The sequence below is a fragment of the Mustela putorius genome, unplaced genomic scaffold, assembly GCF_011764305.1.
Source record: "Mustela putorius furo isolate JIRA1106 unplaced genomic scaffold, ASM1176430v1.1 tig00003987_pilon_pilon_pilon, whole genome shotgun sequence".
Lineage (NCBI taxonomy): Eukaryota > Metazoa > Chordata > Mammalia > Carnivora > Mustelidae > Mustela > Mustela putorius.
The window spans coordinates 5,304,245-5,321,681 of record NW_025422126.1 but is presented as its reverse complement, the minus strand read 5'-3'; the positions used below and the strand labels follow the sequence as shown (position 1 = coordinate 5,321,681).

Genomic DNA, 17,437 nt, shown 5'->3' with positions numbered 1-17,437 from the left:
TCAAGGGATATTGAAAATGCATAAAAATGACACAGTTGAAATGCCACCTTGCTGATGCTGAACAACATAGACCAGGGTAGAGCTCTGCTTCAGTGGGTTCCTTTTAAGATGGACACAGAAGTTCAGTATCCACAAACTCAGAGCCTGGCTGAGGTAAGCCCTCTGAACTTTATAGCAGTTAAAGAAAAAAAAAAAGAAAATATGGCTATTTAATGAGAGAAAGTTGTTCTTTTTTTTTTTTTTTAAAGATTTTATTTATTTACTTGAGAGAGAAACAGTGAGAGAGAGCATTAATGAGGAGAAGGTCAGAGAGAGAAGCAGACTCCCCATGGAGCTGGGAGCCTGATGCGGGACTCGATCCCGGGACTCCAGGATCATGACCTGAGCCGAAGGCAGTTGTCCAACCAACTGAGCCACCCAGGCGTCCCGAGAAAGTTGTTCTTTATAGAAAAATTCCAGTCAACACATGCAGAAAAAATGACAGAACATTACCATTTTGTAATTCCTAGTGAATTAATAGTCTAGGCAACAATAAAAATCAATCTCGGCAACAATCATTAGATGTACACCTAGTGGGGAACTTCAGAAAGCATAGATTAGGCTGTCAACCTTCAAAACCACAAAAAGAAAATTAACAAAACACTCCCTTGAAATTTTCAAATAATTCTCTGGGTTGCGATTAGAAGGAGGCTTTCACTTTGTTTTTGTTTTTTTTTTTAAAATAATATTTTGTACAATAATGATCACTATGGGGCGCCTGGGTGGCTCAGTTCGTTAAGCAGCTGCCTTCGGCTCAGGTCATGATCCCAGGGTCCTCGGATGGAGTCCCATATCGGGCTGCTTGCTTGGCAGGGAGTCTGCTTCTCTCGCTGCCTCTGCCTCTCTGCCTGCTTGTGTGTACTCAATCTCTCTCTCTGGCAAATAAATAAAATATTTAAAAAAAAAATAATGATGATCACTTAAAAAAATTTTATATTTTGGGCGCCTGGGTGGCTCAGTGGGTTAAGCCGCTGCCTTCGGCTCAGGTCATGATCTCAGGGTCCTGGCATCGAGCCCCGCATCGGGCTCTCTGTTCAGCAGGGAGCCTGCTTCCTCCTCTCATTCTCTCTGCCTGCCTCTCTGCCTACTTGTGATCTCTCTCTGTCAAATAAATAAATAAAATCTTTAAAAAAAAAAATTTATATTTTTAAAAATCCATCAAAGCCAGTGTTTTCTTTCTAAAAACACTTAAAACTTTAAAAAGATATCAGAAGAAATAAGAACAAAACATGACATTATGCTTAATCATCTGCCTTTCCTTAGGAGGGCTTTCTTTAAGGAAAAAGCATGGGTAAGCACCCACATTCAATCTGTAATTCCAGAGGGTTCTGCAAAGCTGCCCTGTGAGGCTGTTTAGAGGGTGAGTACAAGGCTCCAAAATTCTCACAACCACTTCAGCAAAAGCAACTCTACTCTTAATATGTTTTATATGTTAGGATTCTAAAATTTCATTTGAAAAATCATTCTGCTGCTTAACAAAAGCAGGATTTAAATGCACACTTAAATTGAGAAACAGAATGCCTTCTATAAGCAAGCCACAGCATAGAAGTTCTTTAACTAATTATAAGTTACATATCATTTTGAAAGATTGGTTTCAAAAAAATGCACTGAGGAACACTATTTATTTATTTATTTATTTATAGATTTTATTTATTTACTTGACAGAGAGATGGAGAGAGAGCACAAGTAGGCAGAGTGGCAGGCAGAGGGAGAGGGAGAAGCAGGCTCCCCACTGAGCAGGGAGCTTGACTTGGGGCTAGATCCCAGGACCCTGGGGCTGAGCTACCCAGCTGCCCTTGAGGAACACAATTTAAATGTACTTTTGGGGATTCATCCCCAAACCCCCCAAACCCTGAAGACCACCTGAGGATTTGAAATTAAGACCCTCGTCATGTGCATTAGAATAAAAATCTACAACTCTATCTTAAACATAAATTCTTGGGGCGCCTGGGTGGCTCAGTGGGTTAAAGCCTCTGCCTTCAGCTCAGGTCATGATCCCAGGGTCCTGGGATTGAGCCCCAAGTCAGGCTCTCTGCTAGGAGGGGAGCCTGCGTCCCTCTCTCTCTCTTTGCCTGCCTCTGCCTACTTGTGATCTCTGTCTGTCAAATAAATAAAATCTGTAAAACAAAACAAAACAAAACAAAACAAAAAACCCCACAAATTCTTAACTTTGGACCCTGTTCCAGAAGATCTGTGAATACTAAAAATTTTATGAGTATGTCAACATATGTATTTTGCTTCCAGATTCTCAAACGAATCAGTGATCAAAAAAATTCAAATGACTGCTTTAAAGGAATACAAGAGTGCTTTAAAGGAATGTAAAGAACTAACATGACTAGATTGAAGGCATTGACTAATTAAAGAAAGAAACAGAGGGGGCTAGTTAATCCCAGATACAAAAGGAAAGAAGACATTCAGATGTAAACTTGGGCAGTATCCATTCCAGAGCCATGCACGGAAAGGATTCTGGTAGCAGGTTTATTTCTAGGACCAAATGAATAAGGTCTGCTTAATTTTGTGTTTCTGATATATAATGACATCTGATTCTGCCTACACTTAAAAATGTCTTGATTATCATCTAGTTTGCCAAATAGCTTACCAATAAGGAAAGAAAATGCTGGTCATACAATATAAGGATTGGATCCTCATAGCAGTTGTTTCACCTTGTAAATTTTTAAAATGCCATTTCATTTTAAATCTCACATGCTTGGGACTCTTGCTACAAGATAAATCCAATCAGTATTTTGATAAATCAGGCTTTTCTGAACTTAGGACTCCAAGGGAAAGTCAAAAGGGAAGAGAAAAACATGTATTACTGGATCACTGAGAAGGAAACCTAATCCTTAGGCTAAATTCTATGGAGGCCTATTGGTGGTAGTGGTGGGAGCAAAAGAGCCTTCAGTGTAGAGGTTTGGGGAAGTGAGAACAGAAGAGGTATACCTTACTTCTGAGAGGAAGTCAGAGAGGAGAAATTATCAAAGTTCCCAAAGATCAGTCCAGCACAGGGAAAGGAATGAGTTATCTCAGCCGAGCTTCTGGTGCCCTTTCAGGCATGGGAGTAATGGGATGATCCTTGTGCCCCTAAGAGGGACATGGAAGTAGCTCAGAGAAAATCAATAGGCCCGAGAAAGCTTTGTGGTCAGGATGATGAAAACACAGCAGTGACCTGTGTTGATGGATGACAAGATGCAAGATGGGACTATAAAAAGATACATGAGAACAAGGATGTTCCTGGCCTCTGCCTCTGCACCGCATTAGCTCAGCCCCAACATCCCCATCCTTCAGCCACTAAACTGACCAAAATTAAAGCTCAAACTGAAATCACACTCAGGTAAAAAATAAGTAAAACTGGACTTCCTGGACACCTGAGTTTGTGGACTGACATCTGAACAGTCTGGAAATTAACCATCCCTGTTCCCAATATACTTTCAAGAGGAAGAAAGAGGAATAACAGAGCAGTCTCCTGATGTCTTACTGCCTAAGAAAACTGCATAATCATGATATTGTCTCTGCATCGCAGCCAAGATAGTACCCAAGCTTCTCAGGGTTTTAGGTTTAGTCTAAAAATACAAAAAAAAAAAAAAAAAAAAAAAACCCACAAAAACTTGCAGTTGTCTTTTAAAACTTCCGTAATATTGCATCCTGTTTTTTTCCATGTTATTTTATATAACACTGTTTATGGCTCAAACAGTTCATTGTAAGATTCTGACAACTTACAGAATGTCCATTCTGAATGAGACTGCCAGACACTAAATACGTGACATGCAGCTGGGCTCCCGAATTCTCCTTTCGCTTCCTTTCAACATAATCATAGAGCATCCTGTTCCAAACAAAAGGTACAAGTCATTAATTGTAAGAGTTTTTACCTCATTGACTCTTAATTCATGATGTAAAAGTCAGATATATTAAATCTGACAGTCTATAAAATTTTTTACAGAATATTTTTGCTGCCATGGACAGAAAGTTAAAAAAAGAAAGACTTTTTTTTTTTTTTAAAGATTTTATTTATTTATTTGACAGAGAGAGATCACAAGTAGACAGAGAGAGAGGGGGAAGCAGGCTCCCTACAGAGCAGAGAGGCCAATGTAGGGCTCGATCCCAGGACGCTGAGACCAGGACCTAAGCCGAAGATAGAGGGTTAACCCACTGAGCCACTCAGGCGCCCCGTAAAAAAAGACAGACTTTAGACAGGACATACAGGTTGGAATCAACTTGTATTGCGTTGGCACAGTGACCAAACAATTGAAATAAAAGAAATCTAGTAACAAGCCAAAAGGCACTGAACCTGCTTTAAAACAGTGGCAGTAACAAACAATGGATACAACGAGTCAAAGAACAGTTCAATCACTAACTATGCTACAACGAGTCAAGGAACAGTTCAATCACTAACTATGCGCTCCTGGATAAGTTAATTAATTCTTCTAAACCTCTTAATCCTGAGGTATAAAACCAGGAGCTGTATGGGACTCATATGGCCATTTATAACCCTCCACCACCCAAACTGCAAGCAAAATGCTTGTGTGTTTTTTGTGGGGAGAGAGTTTAGGGTTTTTAACAGATTCTCTGAGGGATTACTCTAAAACATTAAGAACCACTATGTAGATGATTGAAAGTGTTTAGTTCTGAAATTCCAATTTTATTAAGGGGCACCTGGGTGACTCAGTCAGTTAAGCGGCTGCCTTTGGCACAGGTCATGATTTCAGGGTTCTGGGATTGAACCTGACCTTGGCTCCTTGCTCAGTGGGGAGCCTGCTTCCCCCTTGCCTCCCACTCCCCCTGCTTGTGCTTGCTCTCTCCCACTCTGTCAACTAAAAAAAAAAAAAAATCTTAAAAAAAAAAAAAAAGATGCCCACATGATCAGGACCCCAGCCAAAGCACCAGACACTATGGAGCAGAGATAAACCATTCACACTGTGCCCTGCCCAAATTCCAAACTAAAAGAATTTATGAACATAATAAAATGGTTGTTTCAAGCTGTTAAATTTGGGGATAATTTGTTTCATAGTAAGAGTAATTGGAAAAGTGATCAACCTGATAAACATGTTCCCCACCTTCATGGAGTTTACATTCTCATGCAGGCAGGCAGCCCTAGAAAATGTCAGATAGTAATAAGTATAAAATTCTGGATCAACTGGATATCCACATGCAAAGAAATGAAACTGGACCCTCTCTTTACACCATATACGAAATGACTCCTGGAAGAAATAGTGCCTATTTGCATATTTTAGGGCTTCATTTAAAATTAGTTTGAGTTGTGGTGCCTGGGTGGCTCAGTCAGTTAAGCGTACAGCTCTTGATTTTGACTCTGGTCATGATCTTAGGAGTCTGGGACTGAGCCCAGCATTGGGTGCTGCACTGGGCATGGAGCCTGCTTGAGATTCTCTCTCCCTCCCTCTTTCTCTGACCCTTCTCTAAAATTAAAAATAAAAATAAATAAAATAAAATTAGCTTGAGCCAACACCCTAATTTGAAAACTACAGTGTATTCTTATTGTGAGGACTCAAGTATTTTTTAAGATGTTAACAAGCACATGCTACGTAGAAACCTTGAATATAGTGATAATTACTGTTGTAAGAGCTAAAACTACAAAACTCTTAGAATAAAACCTAGAAGTAAATCTTCATGACCTTAGATTGAGCAAAGCCTTCTCAGATACCATATACAGAGCACAAGTAACAAAAGATAAAAGAAACAGTGGCGCCTCCCTTGCTCAACTGGAAGAACAGGTGATTCTTGATCTTGGGGTTCGTGAGCTCAATTCCCACACTGGGTGTAAAGCTTACTTAAAAATGGTATTTTAAGGACCGCTGTGTGGGCCAGTCTGTTAAGCGTCTGCCTTCGGCTCAGGTCATGATGCCAGGGTCCCAGGATTGAGTCCCACACTGGGCTCCTTGCTCAGCAGGAAGCCTGCTTCTCCCTCCGCTTGCCTCTCCCTCTGCCTACTGCTCCCCAACTTGTGCTCTCTCTCTGACAAATCAATAAATAAAATCTTTAAAAGATAAAAAAATATAAAAATAGTATTTTAAAAAAAGATAAAAGAAATAAATTGGGCTTCATCAACAATAAAAACTTTGGTGTTTCAAAAAGTACCATTGGGGCGCCTGGGGGCTCAGTGGGTTAAAGCCTCTGCCTTCGGCTCAGGTCATGATCCCAGGGTCCTGGGATGGAGCCCCGCATTGGGCTCTCTGCTCAGCGGGGAGCCTGCTTCCTCCTCTCTCTCTGCCTACTTATGATCTCTGTCTGCCAAATAAATAAATAAAAATCTTTCAAAACAAAACAAAAAGTACCATCAAGGGGCACCTGGGTGGTTCAGTGGATTAAGCCTCTGCCTTTGGCTCAGGTCATGATCTCAGGGTCCTGGGATTGAACTCTGCATCGGGCTCTCTGCTCAGCAGGGAGCCTGCTTCCCCCTTTGTCTCTGCCTACTTGTGATCTCTCTCTCTGTTAAATAAATTTCTAAGAAATCTTTAAAAAAAAAAGAGAGAGAGAAAGGGCAAAGACAACCCACAGAACAGGATAAAATTTTTACAAATCATTTATCTGATCAGGTGCTCACTTCGGCAGCACATATGTATTTGATCAGGATCTTGTATCCATAAAGTGGTATTTACAACTTAACAATAAGAAGACAACCCAGTGAAAAAACAGAGCAAGGATCTGAATAGTTATAGATACACAAATAGCTAACAAGCACAGGAAAAGATGATCAACATCATTGGTCATCATAGAAAAGCAAATCAAATCAAAACCATAATAATATCACTTTATACCACTAGGAGATGGCTAAAATAAAAGACAGATGATAAAGAGTTGGCAAGAATGTGGAGAAACTGGAATCCCCATACCTTACTGGTGGGATTTTAAATTAGTGCAGCCACTTTAAAATACAGCTTGGCAGTTCCTCAAAATGTTATATATGACCCAGAAATAGGTATATATCTAAGAGAACTGAATACGTATGTCCACATAAAAACTTGTATACAAATATTCACAGAAGCATTATTTATAATACCCAAAATGTGGAAAAACCCAAATGTCCATCAATTGATAATGAGAAATAAAATATACTATTTAAGTATGTTATGGGTTGAACTGTGTCCCTGCTCTCCCCCAACCCCCAAAAGGTATGTTGAAGTCCTAACCACCAGTGCCTCAGAGTGTGACCTTCCTTGGAAAGAGGATCTTTGCAATTGTAATCAGGTAAGATGAGGTCATATTAGAGTAGGGTGGACTCCTAATCCAATATGACTGGTATCTTTATATGACAGCCAGGTGAACACATGGCATATAGGAAGAATGCCATGTGACAACAAACATAGACACTAGCGCTATGTAGCTATAGGCCAAAGAATGTGAAAGACTGCCAGCAAATCTAGGAAGACTGCCAGAATCTAGGAAGGAATGAAGGATTCTTCTCTACAGGTTTCAGAGAGAGGATGACCCTGCCAACACCTTAATGTTGGAATTCTAGCCTCTAGATCTGCAAGACAATAAATCTGTTGTTTTAAGCCACCTTGTTCATAGCATTCTGTTATGGCAGCCCTAGGGAAATAACCTGCCATATGATGGAGTATTATTCAGCCATGAAAAGGAATTAAGTACTGATACATACTACAGCACGGACAAACCTTGAAAACATTACGCTAAGTGAAAGAAACCAGACACACGAGATTATATATTACAGGATTCCATTCACACAAAATGACCAGTATAGGTAATGCCGGGAGGGTGGGGGAGGGAAGAGAAAGGAGTGGAGAGAAAATGCTAAGTGACTTCTAATGGATACAGGGTTTCTTTGGGGGTGATGAAAATGTTCTATAACTAATTAGAGTGATGGCTGCATAACTCTGTAAATACACAAAAAAATTACTGAATTATGTATTTTCAATGGGTGAACTACATGGTATATGAATATCTCAATAAAGCCGTTTTTCAAAAAAAAATTAGGAACGCAATTAACGGAGTGATATGACAGAGAATTAGGATGGGGTGGGGTTACTAAAACAGAGCATTAGGGAAGGGTTGTTGTAAAAAGTAATGTGTGACATTTGAACTAAAACTTAAAGGATGAGGACAGCTGGGAGAAGAGCATTCCAAACAGAGGGAAGGGTTCAAATGTCCTAAGGTAGAAATAAGTCTGGCAAAGTTAATGAACAAAAGGACAAATATGGCTACAGTGTAAGTGAGGTAGAGATTGGTATGGGATGAAGTTCAGTGAGAGACAGGGGCTAGTCAGTATGTTAATTCTATAAAAATTCAGGTAATCAAGGTAACTATGATAAAATTTACAGGCAACTTTATTTCATCCCCAGTCCTCAATATGCACCTTTAAGCCCCAACAGGTTTATACAGTAATAGTTATTTCATTAACATCTATAATCATAACAATTAGTCTTATACGTGTCCCATTCTAAAAGTTACCTGAAACTCTTGGGTTTGGGTCAGCACCTGCATTAGCAACAGAAATCTCAGATAGTCAAAATCAGTACAAATTCATCCATAGGCCAAGAGTTTCAGGTCTTGAATGCATGAACATCACAGTCAAAGCCTGATTCAAAGTCTGTCAAACAGCAGTCCACATAAAGCCAAATCAACACATTCTAGGTATCAGGAATTTTCTAAGATTCATGGAACATTCCCTGACTCAAAGAAAGCTCCCACAACTCAAAAAAGGGGGAAAAAAACCCAGACCACCTTTAGGAATAAAGTGAAGTAAATGGGTGTTTAATGTAATATACGTGGCCCCAGTCTGTTCACCAATCCCTCCCCTTGGGACAAAGACAACATTTTTAAGAAATATTGGTGTTAATTCAAAAGCCTGCTTTTCCCCTTTTGGCCTCAAGTTGAACAAGTTTCAGCAAGCAAAGGTGATACAGCAAATTCAAGAAGGGCAATGCTGTGCCATTCTGAAAACTCCCTTTTAATTTTCACTTAAATAGTTCTCCCCAGTCTTATACTGTCACACAGCTTTGTGTCAAACACCTGTTGACCTCATTATGAAAGTACTTCAATAACATTCACATGTGGGCCTAAGGAGCACATGTGAAAATGTAACAAAGATGTAAGATAACAGGTATATAAAATCTGAGATGTAAACAAAATTGGCCTACTTATAAATCTGAAGTAACAAAGTGATGTTAACCAGAAGCCAAGGTTATAAATAAATCCAGTAAATGCATCACCACACATTTGTATATAAGTCCACCTATTTCCTAATTAATAGACAAATCTAGTATAAGGTAGTAAAAATAGTATTCTTTCCTATTTTCCAAGAGAGGAAAATAATTCTAATTTCAAGGCTACCAATAAAGCTTAAAACAAAACAATTCTAATGTGAGCGAAATTAGTAGTAAATTGGACTTACTGTTTGGCTTGGTTAACATGAACCCCTAGTGTATAACTCAGCCATTTGTAGGTCACCTGCAAGAAGAAGAAATTGTTTAACATTAGATGATCCCAGAGTGCAGGTCAGCCCTAAGGGCTCCTAAAGATTCCTACTCTGAGATAATTATGCCACCCTAGTTTTTCCAAGAACCATCCATCTGGGCCAGTAGGAGGACTGAGATCTTTATCTTACAAATACTAAAAAGTTTCTTTCACAGGCTAATTAACCAGAAAGTCTAAAAAGAAAGGCTGAATATACAAAGAAAAAGCTCTCATTTCCTTCACATTTTTTTTGTTTTACTGGTGCCCTTTATTCACATTCTGTCTTTTTTTGTAGCCACCACTAACAACTATTAAAACTCATCCAGAAAGTGGATTACTTTGAAGTATAAGACTCATAAACTTCTAAGAAAAGTCACAGCCATACAAACATTAACAGGCACAGATGGTGCAGGGGCCAGGGAATGAAAGAAGTTGGTGAATACTGTATCTGGGGTTAGACTGCAATCTACTGGCATCAAGACTTGACCTTCCTTCCATCTTTCCTTGAACTCTCCTGTCATTTGTCACTTCCTTGTAGGCTCCTCACCTCTTGAAGTCTTCCAATTCTAAATGCTGAGTTTCCAGTAATTAAGACTTACAAAGGTGAGGCAAAGCGTGTTAGCAAAAGAAACTAACCTAGGTTGGAAAACTGCCTATCCCTTACTAACTATAAATATATAAGTCATTTGCCCCTCTGCTTCAACTTTCTTTAGGGACCTTTCCTTTCCTCTGGGTGAGTCGCTGTAATGATTAAATGTAATAATATATACCCCAAGCTCACAGTAAGCACTCAGTTATCACGGTTTGCAAAGTCCATTCACATTCATTATCTCACTGGATCTTTCATTCCTCCCTGGGAAGCAGGTCAAGCCTAATACCAAATTTCCTGGGGGAGGAAACCTACTGTTCAAAGGTTAAACAAGTGGTCACCGAACCCAGTTAGGACACAATTTCCTCAACAGTAAACGTAGGACTTGAAACTCCAACCAACTTATGAGACAGGTGTAGAAACGCCTTAGAAATATTATCTAGGGGCGCTTGGGGGGCTAAGTGGGTTAAAGCTTCTGCTGCCTTCGGCTCAGGTCATGATCCCAGGGACCTGGAATCAAGACCCACATCTCTGTTCAGCAGGGAGCCTTCTTCCCCGGCCGCCCCCACCCCTGCCTGCCTCTCTGCCTACTTGTGATCTGTCAAATAAATAAAATCTTAAAAAGAAAGAAAAAGAAATATTATCTACCAGTGCCCTTCCCTCCACGCCTGTCCTTCTTGGCCCCTACTCCTTGCCAGTGCCCAGCACGCCCACCCAAGGGACGCGGACTTGCGCGAGCCAGAGGAATTCCCCCAGCCGCAAGTCCTCGCCGGCCCTGGGACCCGGGACGTGGGGACTTGTCTCCCCTCCGCCAGTCCCCACCAGGCCAAGAGCGGAGGGGTCTAGACCCCCACCACCCTCGCCAGGCCCAGGACTCCAGTCGCATGCCCACATCCCCCAGTCCTAGCTCCTCACGATCTTGTTCTGGTCCGTGACGAACTCGTCTATGTTTTCCAGATAAAGCTGGTCCGCCATGGTGCTACGGAGCTGCGAGCCCCGCCACCACAAACGTAGCTCCCGCCGGCGGGAAACGTCTTTCTCTCTCCCGGGTCCCGGGTCGTTTCCCACAGCAACGAAGGCGACGCACTACGGCGGCCGCCGGGGGGTCAAACTAGTCTCGGAGACGGCGCAGACTCAAGTAGGCGGAGCTAGTAAGTTGGAGCTGACGGAAGTGAGGCGCTTGCAGTATGCTGGTGATGTGGGGACCTTGTATTTGGAGCCGTGGTTTCAAATCTCTCGGTCTACAACCTAATGACTAGCCCAGGACAAAATACCTCATCTCTGGGAGCCACAACCTTACCACCTGAAAATTGATAATATAATCCTTTCCCTTTCATACCGTTATTCAACAAAGGTGTGTCAAGTACCTAGTCCAGACACTTCTTAGACACTGGAGACACAGCAGTGAATGATAAAGACAGAAATAAACCAGCAAATTTAGTAGAGTGATGCCACCTGGGATAAAATGCTGCCTGTTATAATTCCTCAGAAGTGAGAAATTACAGATAGTTTTCCAGAAGGGATGGGCGAAGATAAATATTTCAGATAGAAGCAGGACTATTTGCTGGGAAGAAAAAAGAGTTGATTGTACGTAAAATGTTGGGAGGAGAGTCCAATGAAGAGAGGTGAGACTTGGAGAAGGTAATTCATGCTGCGCCTATGAGGCTGTGTGAAGGGGCACAAGAATTTTATTCTCAGGAAAAGTTTTCATGTTGGGGGATTTCAACTGAAATTTCTCCTAACATCAGCTAAAGTACCATCAGCTAAAGTAAAGTAAAGAACGTCAGCTAAAGTAAATTGATTTCAGCATAAGTCAGTGTAGTTCAGTAGGGTGGCATGGTGGAAAATGGAGCAAACTCCTGGATTTGAATCCTGGTTTTGATCATTATTGTGTGATCTTAAGTAAGTCATTTAATCACTGCAAACTTGTTACCCGATCTGTAATACAGAAGTAATAATAGTACTCACTTAAAAGTTTTTCTGCAATTCATTCAGGACAGCAAAAGCCTACTAAGGGCCAGGCACTGTTCTGGGTGCTGGAGATATAGTCAAGATCAATAATACACAAGAGCCTCTTCACATGTAGCTTACATTCTCATAAAGATATTTGAGGGATGGTAATGATTTAAAATAGGATAGCGATAATGCAAGTTGAGAGAACTGAGTGACTTTGGTTTTTCTTTTAGAGTCAGCAAAACCTGCTGATGAATCAGATGAATAGAATGTAGGAAAGACAGGAATGAAGGAAAATACCTAGATTTGGAATCTAAATCTTTAGGTAAATGGTGATACATTTGACTCCTGAGCTGTGGAAGACAGAGAAGAGCAGATGAGAAAATCAAAGAATTCTATTTGGCCACAGTTGTAATTGAGAAAACATATATAAAACCCTCACATCATGCCTGCACACAATAAAATCAATAACAGATGGGTTATATTACTATACACCAGGCTATGCCATACCAGGTGCCTTGAGAGTGAGCTTCTAACTAGCTCCTATAGCAACCCTGCAAATGGATTGTGTTTGTCCATGTTTTATAGACTAAGATTGCTGAGTTTTAACAGAGGAGAGATGAATTTTCCAGGCCATGGGGTTGGGTAGTAGTGTTGGGATTGGAATTCAAGTTTCTTGTCATTGTTCCACTGGAATGGGAAATAAGTCAAGATAATTGACCAAAGTCTTGACACCACGCCCAAAAAGTGAGCAGATGATAATACCATATAGGATAGCTGCCCCAACATGGGCCAGATATATTAGTATTAAAAGGTTCCATGACTTTTAGAAGCCAGATGAGTGGTTAACCTTGGGAGGCCTACCCAGCTTCAACATTCCTACCCCAGGGGAGAGGAGCTGAATGGAACACATGTGGGCTTTGGAAATCTATTTTTCTTTTAAAAAGCAAGCAAACAAACAAAAACCTGGGCTTGAATCCCAGCTTTACCACTTTCTGCGTGGCCTTAGGCAAATCACTGAACTTCTCTAGACCTCCATTTCATGATCTTTAAAAGCAGGGCCAATAAAACACAGTGGTATATTGATAAATGCTTAACAATCAAATTTAAAAAGCCCTGATTTGGGGGCGCCTGGGTGGCTCAGTGGGTTAAAGCCTCTGCCTTCAGCTCCGGTCATAATCCCAGTGTCCTGGGATCGAGCCCCACGTCGGTCTCTCTGCTCAGCGGAGAGCCTGCTTCCTCCCCTCTCTCTGCCTGCCTCTCTGCCTACTTGTGATCTCTGTCTGTCAAATAAGTAAATAAAATCTTTAAAAAAAAAAAAAAAGCCCTGATTTGTAGGGGTTGACGTTGTCTGTGGTGTATATACTCCCATCATGGCAGATTTCAAGCTCCTGATATTGATGTTACGAAACGAAGAGTTAGGTAAATACACAGTATCACACCATTACTTCCACAATATATGTAGAATAAACAAATAACCTCAAGAGCACATATGGCAGTAAAATGTAGTAAAATAATTAGAAAGTGATGATATTTGAATATTTTTTGTCTTTGTTTTTAACATGATTTAATTGTAATTTTATATAATTTAATTTTTAGCAACAGCTCTTGTGAACAATTAATAAAAGGAAACCTAGTTTGGAATAGACTTGGGTGGTCAGCAGGGGGAGCTCTCAAGCGCTACCTTTCCTTGTCAATTGCAGACCTAACAGGGCCTGTTCTGTGCCTGGGCCATTAGCAATGTAAAATTAACTCATCTTCTTATTCCAGGCATCTGCAATGTTTTCCCTATTTGAAATGTAATGGGCAAATCTCCAAAGGGGGAAAGTACCACCATTTCTACCTCTACCTTAAATGCTACTTCTTTCCAAAAAAAAAAAAAAAAAAAGATAATTCAGTCCCTTTTCCTTGAAGATGAAGCTTCACATCAATGTCAAAAACAAGAACAGTTCTCCAGGAATCAGAACAATCAACCAAAGTATTTCCTAAGCAAATGAAGCCAGACAAAACTTGGGGATGGTAGTATCAGCTGATACCAGAAGTGGGAGCCACAGGATCGAGATTCTTCAGTCTTCATGCTTCAAAAGACGTTGACAGTAGAAATAGAAGACTGACCCTCCTATTTCCTCCTTTTCATCCCCACTTCATCCCCAAAATGACTGGTATCAGAAAATCCAATGATTGTGATTTTGACAGGGCATGGGATGGGAAATCTACACTGGACCCAATATATGGGAGAAAATGAGGAGTGGTCAACTTCAATGCAGGCAGGACCATCAGAATGAGAGTAGGAGAAAGAGGCCAGGACTCTGACCAGGAAAGGGGGCCTGTGGAAGCAGCTCAGAAGCCTCACCAGCTACCCTGGCTACAGGGCTGCCACAAGTCTCTGGGGGATAGCCTCTCAGACAGGAGAACAAGTCAGTTCAGAAGGAATACAAGATTAAGAATTACTATTTAGGGACCACATAAATGTCCACAGGTCACTCCAGAGACCTGGGGACCCAGAACTTATTAACACCAAGGTATTTAGCATTAGATCATTCATACATTCATTTATCAAGTATTATTCAAGGCCTCCTGTCTATCAGGCCCTGTGTGACTATTGAAAACACAGCATGGTCTTCATCTCTGGGAGTTTAATCTGTGGGGAGTAAACAGCTGCCCTGTGCGGGAAGCACAGGTTGCCATGGAAACCTGGCAAAGGCAACTAATTCAACGTGGGGATTAGAAGAAATGTAGGGAAAACTGGATTTAGGTATCCAAGAGTAGATGGCATGTATCCTTTCACTTTAGATGAAATATATAAGAAATGAAATCAGAGCGCTGTTAGTGTTAAAGCTTCTAACATGCACAACAAGCTGATATAAAAAGAGTTATTTTGTGAGAACCTACGTACCTTGCACAGACTGTCTTGTGGAATGTACAGCTATCAAGGCCAGGACACGTCAACCTTCTTCACAGCTGGGGAGCTGAGAGCCCTAAAATAACACGCTGTTCTAACACACCTTATCAGTTCTACAAAAGTCAGTATAAAACCCCTCAGTTACCAAAACAAAGTGGGTGAGCCAAGAGGGCACTCAGACACTGGTTCCCCTGTTTCCCACCCACTGCCACCCCACTGCACCCCCAAGCCCACGTCTGCAGCTCAGCCTGTTTATTTCTCAGCTCAATCACCAAAAGGTTCACTTCACTACCTTTGTTGCCTCAGTCACCCAGAAAAAGAAGATCCCCTCACTCTCCCATCTTGCAATTGCTTTGTATATGATTTTCTTTTCCCCATCCCTTTGGGGGCTGGAAGGGTGCTTTGGAGGAGTGTGTGTCCATATTTTTGCTGTAAGCATCTTTGCTGCAAGCATTTTGGCCACATAACTAATTAGCCTAAAGGCAATTTTGTCATAAAAGATAAAATCACAAAAAAATAAAATAGGGACATTCATTATAAAGGACATAATTGGGGCGCCTAGGTGGCTCAGTCATTAAGTGTCTGCCTTGGGCTCAGGTCATGATTCCAAGGTCCTGGGATGGAGCCCCATGTAGGGCTCCCTGCTCAGTGGGAAACCTACTTCTCCCTCTCCCACTCCCCCTGCTTGTTTCCTCTCTCGCTTTATCTCTCTCTATCAAATAATAAATAAAATATTTTTTTTTAAAGTTCTCATCACCAGGAAAAACATTTTTTTTAAAAGGATATAATTAAAAATGAATAGGGGCGCCTGGGTGGCTCAGTGGGTTAAAGCCTCTGCCTTTGGCTCGGGTCATGATCCCAGGGGCCTGGGATCGAGCCCTGAATCAGGCTCTCTGCTCAGTGGGGAGCCTGCTTCTTCCTCTCTCTCTGCCTGCCTCTCTGCCTCCTTGTAATTTCTGTCTGTCAAATAAATAAATAAATCTTTTTTAAAAAATGAATAACAAAATTAAAAGGATCTTTTTTTTTTTTTTTTTTTTTAAAGATTTTATTTATTTGTTTGACAGAGAGAAATCACAAGCAGACAGAGAGATAGGCAGAGAGAAAGAGGAGGAAGCAGGCTCCCTGCTGAGCAGAGAGCCCGATGCGGGACTCGATCCCAGGACCCTGAGATCATGACCTGAGCCGAAGGCAGCGGCTTAACCCACTGGGCCACCCAGGCGCCCCAAAATTAAAAGGATCTTATGGCAAAATAAGAAATATATGAATACATTTAAAATGCATAGTGTAGATTCATGGCCATGCTGTGTAAATAACTTGATTTTATTTTGTGGATTATACCTAAACATTTGTCTTCAAAGTCTTTCATTCACAATATTATATATATATTTTTTGCTTGTTGATTCATCTCACTGAACATCAAATGTTTTTTGCTAAAATTTCTTCCTTCATGAAGAGAGGTATCAGTTTCCAAAGAGTAGGGTGCATATCTGTAATTGAACTTTGTGTTGCATTGTGAAAGCCTTCTACACTATTGTTTGTTCTTGGCATATTGCCAAATGTCCATTATAGATATTACAAAATTCTATGGGAAATGTGGGTTCAAAACTCTGTGCCACTGTATAGTCCATTATGAGTGCTGAGATTCATACAATGTAAAAACGGGAGTACTGCATTAATGGAGAAATGAGACCAAACTCAACCAGTGGAATGAAACCAACAAACTGTCAAACCAAACAATCAACTACTTACCTTTTCTTTTGTGTGACAATATTGCTTTACAGCCAATTAGTTATGTGACAAAGATGCTTGTGGCAAAATTACCTAAAACCAGGGGGTGATGGCAAAAGTGAAGATAATTGGAAATTGGTTATGGGAAGTTTTGTCCTAAGCACACCATTTCTGAATTATTAAATTGGGGACAGGAAGGGGTAAGTGAGGGAAGCTTGGCATTCAGAGGTAGAAAGAAACATGATCCTTGGGGCGCCTGGGTGGCTCAGTGGATTAAAGCCTTTGCCTTCAGCTCTGGTCATGATCTCAGGGTCCTGGGATCGAGTCCCGCATCGGGCTCTCTGCTCAGCAGGGAGCCTGCTTCCCTCTCTCTCTCTGCCTGCCTCTCCATCTACTTGTGATTTCTCTCTGTCAAATAAATAAATAAAATCTTAAAAAAAAAAAAAAAAGAAACATGATCCTTCTCTAAAGACCCCTGCTCTCTGGCCCCCAGCACTGCTGGTTAGGGAAACTTCCTGAGGAAATGTCACGTGACCTCAGCTTTGGTATGGAGTAAAGGAGGGTGCAAAGGTCATTCTAGACCCAGGGGAGATAGTAGCTGCTCTCTTTGCCTCATTGTCTCATGGTTGGGAGTGAGGGTGGTCACTCCTAGGTATCACTGCTTCTCTCTCTGCGACTATTCTGTTTGGCTTTGCCTTAATCATAGTTTCTACTTCCTCGTGGTTTAAACACAGCCATAAGTTACTGGAGCTCATTTACAACACTACCTTCAAATTTTCCCACATCGTTACAGATGCTCT

At 41.1% G+C, this 17,437-nt stretch overlaps 1 protein-coding gene across 5 annotated transcripts in view; it reads right to left on the bottom strand.

Annotated features, from left to right (window-relative positions):
- The window catches only part of POLD3 (DNA polymerase delta 3, accessory subunit), a 121,120-nt gene that overhangs the window by 94,414 nt on the left and 9,269 nt on the right, over nucleotides 1–17,437 (bottom strand). For 2 of the 5 annotated variants that reach the window (XR_001182060.2, XM_045071328.1), the window contains exons 1-3: nucleotides 10,970–11,147; nucleotides 9,404–9,459; nucleotides 3,757–3,859 (exon numbers count right to left, since the gene is read on the bottom strand). Coding sequence is in view for 4 of the 5 variants with exons in the window: in XM_045071328.1 (XP_044927263.1) it covers nucleotides 3,757–3,859; nucleotides 9,404–9,459; nucleotides 10,970–11,029 (219 nt within the window). In the remaining variant the exon portion in view is untranslated. Of the gene's footprint in view, nucleotides 1–3,756; nucleotides 3,860–9,403; nucleotides 9,460–10,969; nucleotides 11,148–14,903; nucleotides 14,986–17,437 lie in introns of those variants that run through there. The other 3 variants (XM_004768054.3, XM_004768052.3, XM_004768053.3) reach the window with 3 other exon arrangements.